The 6113-nt window shown below is 46.3% G+C and overlaps 1 protein-coding gene across 1 annotated transcript in view; it reads left to right on the plus strand.

The window, feature by feature from the left end:
• The first annotated feature begins 676 nt into the window (after nt 1-676).
• BDP1 (B double prime 1, subunit of RNA polymerase III transcription initiation factor IIIB) overlaps nt 677-6113 on the plus strand; it is a 114892-nt gene continuing 109455 nt past the window's right edge. The window contains exon 1 of the mRNA XM_023510861.1: nt 677-1128. Coding sequence (XP_023366629.1) covers nt 917-1128 — 212 coding nt within the window. The 5' untranslated portion in view covers nt 677-916. The remainder of the gene's footprint in view (nt 1129-6113) is intronic.

Here is a 6113-nt window from a genome sequence, read left to right on the forward strand (position 1 = left end):
TGTGGGCCACAAGCTATGCTCTTGCCTTGATCTCTAGGTGCTGGGATTACAGATGTGAGTCATAGTGCCTGGCTATGCCAGAATTTCTATATCCTACTCAAGTTATAATATTTTTCTTTTTTTGAGACAATCTCAAGCTGTCACCCTGGGTAGAGTGCCATGGCGTCACAGCTCACAGCAACCTCAAATTCTTGGGTTTAAGCGATTCTCTTGCCTCAGCCTCTCAAGTAGCTGGGACTACAGGTGCCCACCACGATGCGGGCTATTTTTGTTTTGTTGTTGCAGTTGTCATTGTTTGGTAGCCCGGGTGTAAGTGGCCAGCGCCCTAGCTGCTGAGCTACAGGCGCCGAACCTCAAGTTAGAATTTCTAAACCCTGGAATACACTGGTGAGTAGGTATGCTCTTATCTTGTTTAACTCCTCTTAAGAACCCTCCAATCTGCCACCGAATTTAATAGTTTCCATTTGAGCTGAATAACTGAATAACTCCCCCTCCCCCTTCAGTTACTCCTAAAGATGCTTAAAAGAGGAACTCCTTAAATCTTTGCTTTTCGAGTTCTGGTTCAAACGATACCCAGGCTCTGTCGCCTGGTAGTTAGTGCAGCTCCCTGCGTCGCGCGTCTGACGTCATTCCGCAGCGCTGAATGATGACGAGCAGGTCCCAGCGCCCTCGGAAGACGGGGGTACTGGGAGGAGGTAGAAATTTGGTTATTGGTGTGGCAGGGTCATGAAAAAGCGGCGGCGGTGGGAGAGAGGAGGAAGAGGTGGTGGGGGTGTTAAACTGCGGTAGCTGCCTGCTGGGCTGGTGGTGTGGTTTGTGGGGAAGGCGCAGTTTTCAACCCTCTTTCTGGGCAGCAGCCGGGGCTCGGGGCTGAGAGCGGCGGTGGAGCCGCCTCCCCGGGCCCCCTGGCTCCGCCATGTTCCGCAGGGCACGCCTTAGCGTGAAGCCGAATGTCAGGCCTGGTATAGGCGCCAGGGGCTCCACCGCCCCTAATCCCCAGCGTGGACAGGATTCTCCCAGGCCGCCGGAGCCTGCGGCTGACTCTGCTTTGAAGTCAATAGAACCTACAGATGTGCCCACGGTGGATTTTGGGCGACCGGAGTCTAAAGAAAAGCCTTCTAGGAGCAGGTAAGAGCTTGCAGAAGGGAGTATTTTCATTTGCCAGCCTCTCTGGGACTGTCATCTGGAAGCCGAGGAAATGAACTTTACCATAGTACTCTGGCTTGCTTTAAGCTTTTTAGTTGAGTCTTCAGACTTCATTTTGTCCCTCTGACCCACAGGGTGTGGCATGTCTATTGATTTTCTTAGAGAAGACCGTGTCTTCAAGTGATCATCCGAGAGTCCGGGTGTAACAGTTCTGAAGTGGAGAATATCCACACTTCATTTGAGAAATTTAGATTACTATAGTTTTCATTTTACTAGAGTACTTTACAGATAAAGTGTTTTTTAATTGTTTATTTTTAAGAGAAAGGGGTATTGCTTTTGTTCTGCTGACTTATGTCAATGGGAAGGAGTTCTGGTTACTTTGCTCCTTTTACTGCGAGGAACATGCCTGTGTTTCCCAAATGGAGAAGCCTGTCATTAGCGTCGTATACCGCGTTTGGATTCAGGACTGTTCTACTTTTTTTTTTTTTTTTAAGACTTGTGATCTCAATCTGTCTTTTTTTTTTTTATAATTAATTATTTTTTATTAAATCATAACTTTGTACATTGGTGCATTTATGGGGTTCAGGGAACTGCTTCAATATACAATGTGAAATGTTTACATTGAACCAAGTAACACATTCACATCACAATTATACTCATTTCTTAATAGTTTTGAAATGTACCATTGCATCATGCACATTAGGTGCGGTCCCCCCCCCCCAATACCCTCCCTTCTCCCAGATTCCCTCTCCCCACCCCTCTCTCTCCTCTTCCCCTTCTACTTTATGGATCAATCTGTCTTGAATGCAGTAAGGATTGATCATGGCTTACTGTAACCTCCAAATTCTGGGCACAAGGAATACTTTCTGCCACGGCTTCTGGAGTAGCTGGGAGTATAGACTTTAGTGGAAGGTGGCTATGCTGCCCATGCTGGTCCTGAACTTCTGGCCTTAACCTGTTCTGCTTGTGCCTTCCAGAATGCAGAGATTACCTGCATATAAGCTGCAGTGCTTGGCCAGTGCTCCTTTACTTAATTTAATAATTTAAGTAGACTTCCCAGGAAGAATTTATTTATCTGTAAAATGGGGAGAATATGATCTATTCAGTAGTTCGAGGCTGGAATGTGCTATGATCACACTCCTGCTCTCCAGCTTGGGTAACAAAGCCAGACCCTGCCTCTAAAAAAAAAAAAGGCTGGTCTCCGTGGCAGTCCTAGGTGAGTGGATTGCCTGAGATCCCTAGTTCAAGCCAAGCCTGAGCAAGAGCAAGACCCCAGGCCAGGTGCAGTGGCTCACGCCTGTAATCCTAGCACTCTGGGAGGCCGAGCTCAACAGTTTGAGACCAGCCTGAGCAAGAGCGAGACTCCCTCTCTACTAAAAATAGAAAAGCTGAGGGGAGAGGATCACTTAAGCCCAAGAGTTTGAGGTTGCTGTGAGCTATGATGATGCAACAGCATTTTATGTGGGGCACAAAGTGAGACTTTCTCAAAAAAAAAAAAAACCCAAAAAGCAGAAAGTCCCATCCCAAAACACCCAAACAAATAATTACCTGTTTGGATGCTTGGAGCATGATTGTGGAAATTAGAGATAACTCATATAAACTACATTGCATACAAGACATGACAGAATAGTTGCTCACCAAAATTTATTATTTTTTATTTCAGGCTAATATAAGGGTATGTACAAATATGTTACATTGTTTGCACTTGTTAGGTAAAGTTCAAATTGTAGTTCAACCCTTCCCCCAGGAGGTGTGCCATATACCCCTACATTGTACTGGTTAAGATAGAGCTTACCAACTCCTTTCCTCGGCTTCCCTACTTTCTCCCCCCTTCTTCCTCCTCCTTCCTTCCTTTATCAAATTATTTGTGTTTAAAAAGGTAACAGAGGCTCAGTGCCTATAGCTCAAGGGGCTGAGGTGCTAGCCACATACAACAGAGAGCTGGCGGGTTTGATTCCAGCCCAGGCCTGCCAAACAACGACAACTACAACCAAAAAAAAAAATTAGCTCAGCGTTGTGGCAGGCGCCTGTAGTCCCAGCTACTTGGGAGGCTGAGGCAAGAAAATTGCTTAAGCCCAGGAGTTGGAGGTTGCTGTGAGCTGTGATGCCATAGCACTCTAACCAGGGCTTGAGGCTCTATCTCAAAAAAAAAGGATAAATAAATAAAAAGGTAACAGAGTAAGACAGCTCAGGTTAAGATGGTCTCTGTTTCTATATTATATATGGGGAAACCAGTAAACAATCCTTTTTTTTTTTTGAGACAGAGTCTCACTGTGTCGCCCTTGGTAGAGTGCTCTGGCATCATAGCTCACAGCAACCTCAAACTCTTGGGATCAAGTGATTCTCTTGCCTCAGTCTCCCAGATAGCTCAGATTACAGGTACCTACCATAATGCCTGGCTATTTTTAGAGATGAGGTCTTGCTCTGGCTCAGGTTGGTCCCAAATCTGTGAGCTCAGGCAATCCACCCACCTTGACTTCCCATAGTGCTAGGATTATAGGCTTGAGCCGCAGTGCTGGGCCCAGTAAACAATTTTTTTGAACCTGCCACCTCCAGTATATGGGGCTGGCACCCTACTCCTTTGAGCCATAGGCTCCGCCCCCCCTTCTTTTTTTTGAGACAGTCTCACTATGTCACCCTGGGTAGATTGCCGTGGCATCACAGCTCACAGCAACCTCAGACTCTTGGGTTTACGCGATTCTCTTGCCTTAGCCTCCCAAGTAACTGGGACTACAGCAGGCCCAGGCTGGATTTGAACCCACCAGCTCCAGTGTATGTGGCTGGCACCCCAGCTGCTGAGGTACAGGCACCCAGCCCCCCGTAAACAATCTTAAGTGACAGTTAAGATGGTAGAAATTCTGTTTATGGTCTGGGTGCCTGAAGCTTGGTGGTTAGAGTGTCAGTACTGTATGCCAGGGCTGGTGGGTTTGAACCTCGCCCCGGCCTGCTTAACAACAACAACAAAAAGGCAGTACAGTAGTTCAGTGGGTAGGGCACCGGCCACTTAAACCAAGGCTGGTGGGTTTGAACCCAGCCTGGACCAGCTAAAACAACAATGACAACTACAACAACAATAGCAATAAAAAAATTGCTGGACATTGTGGCAGGTGCCTATAGTCTCAGATACTTGGGAGACTGGGGCAGGAGAATTGCTTGAGCCCAATAGTTGGAGGTTGCTGTGAGCTGTGATGTCACGGCACTCTGCCTAGGGCAACAGCTTGAGACTCTGTCCACCCCCAGCCCCACCAAAAAAAAAAGGGGGCTGGGCGCAGTGGCTCATGCCTGTAATCCTAGCACTACGGGAGGCTGAAGTGGGTGAATTGCTTGAGCTCACGGAGACCTGCCTGAGCAAAAGCGAGACCCCGTGTCTACTAAAAATAGAGAAAACGGAGGCAAGAGGATTGCTTGAGCCCAAGAGTTGGGGGTTGCTGGGAACTAAGACACTACAGCATTCTATACAGGGCAACAGCTTGAGACTCTATTTAAAAAAAAAAAAAATCGGCAGCACCCACAGCTCAGTTGGCAGGGCGTTGGCCACATACACCAAGCGTGGTGGGCTCAAACCAGGCCCATACCTGCTAAACAGTAATAAGAACTGTAACCAAAAAATAGCTGGGCATTGTGGCAGGTGCCTGTAGTCCCAGCTGCTTGGGAGGCTGAGGCAAGAGAATCACCTAAGCCCCAGAGTTTGAGGTTGCTGTGAGTTGTGATGCCACAGCACACGTATCGAGGGCAACAAAGAGAGACTGTGTCTCAAAGAAAAAAAAAATTCTATTTATGCTATGACAGAAAGGTGAAAAATTTCTTTTTGGCACATTTTCCTCTATTGTTCTGAACTGGTGCTGGTCATAGGGTGCTATTTTGATAACTCAGTGATAACCTACTAATTTCCAAGATTCTTAAATGAATTGATGTAAAAATTTCTACACAGAAGCCCAGCACAGTGGCTTAAGCCTATACTTCTTCACTCCAGGAGGCTGAGGTGGATGGATTGCTTGAGCTCAGGAGTTGGAGACCAGCCTGAGCAAAAGCAAGACCCCGTCTCTAAAAAATAGCCAGGCATTGTGGTTGGCGCCTAAAGTCCCAGCTATACAGGGAGGCTGAGGAAAGAGTATCACTTGAGCCCAAGAGTTTGAGGTTGCTGTGATCTATGAAGCCCTAGCATTGTACTGAGGGTGACACAGTGGAACTCTGTCTCACAAAATTTCTACACAGAGTGGAGATAAGTTTTCACAGATTTTGATAATCATATGTAATTATATATAATTGATTATTTTTTGAGACAGAGTCTCACTCTGTTGCTCAGGCTGGAGTATTACGGCATCAGCATAGCTCACACAACCTCAAACTCTTGAGTTCCAGCAGTCCTCCTCCCTCAGCCTCCCAAGTAGCTGGAACTATAGGCACCGCCACAATGCCAGGCTAATTTTTCTATTTTTAGTAGAGATGGGTCTCTCTCTCTCTCTCTTTTTTATTTTTTTGAGACAGGGTCTCACTCAGTTGCCCTGGATTAAGCACTGTGGTGTTATAGCTCACAGGAATCTCAAACTCTTGGGCTTAAGCGATTCTCTTACCTCAGCCTTCCAAGGAGCTGGGACTACAGACACCTGCCACAGTACCTGACTATTTTTAGAGATCAGGTCTCACTTTTGCTCAGGCTGGTCTCGAACTTGTGAGCTCAGATGATCCACCAGCCTTGGCCTCCCAGAGTGCTAGGATTATAGGTGTGAGTTACCTCATACTGCCTGTTTTTTTAATTCTTATATTGCTTCTTTTCTTGACTTAATTTGCTTTAGTACCATTCTTGAAATATTTATGTCTAAACTGTACCATACTATGTATAATAGTATGTAGTTTGGGGTAGCTGAGCAATTTTTTTTTTTTTTTTTTTGTTTTGAGACACAGCCTCAAGCTGTCACCCTGGGTAGAGTGCCATGGCATCACAACTCAAAGCAACCTCCAACTCT

Source organism: Otolemur garnettii, unplaced genomic scaffold (genome assembly GCF_000181295.1).
Source record: "Otolemur garnettii isolate 467f Iridium unplaced genomic scaffold, OtoGar3 scaffold00017, whole genome shotgun sequence".
NCBI classification, from domain to species: domain Eukaryota; kingdom Metazoa; phylum Chordata; class Mammalia; order Primates; family Galagidae; genus Otolemur; species Otolemur garnettii.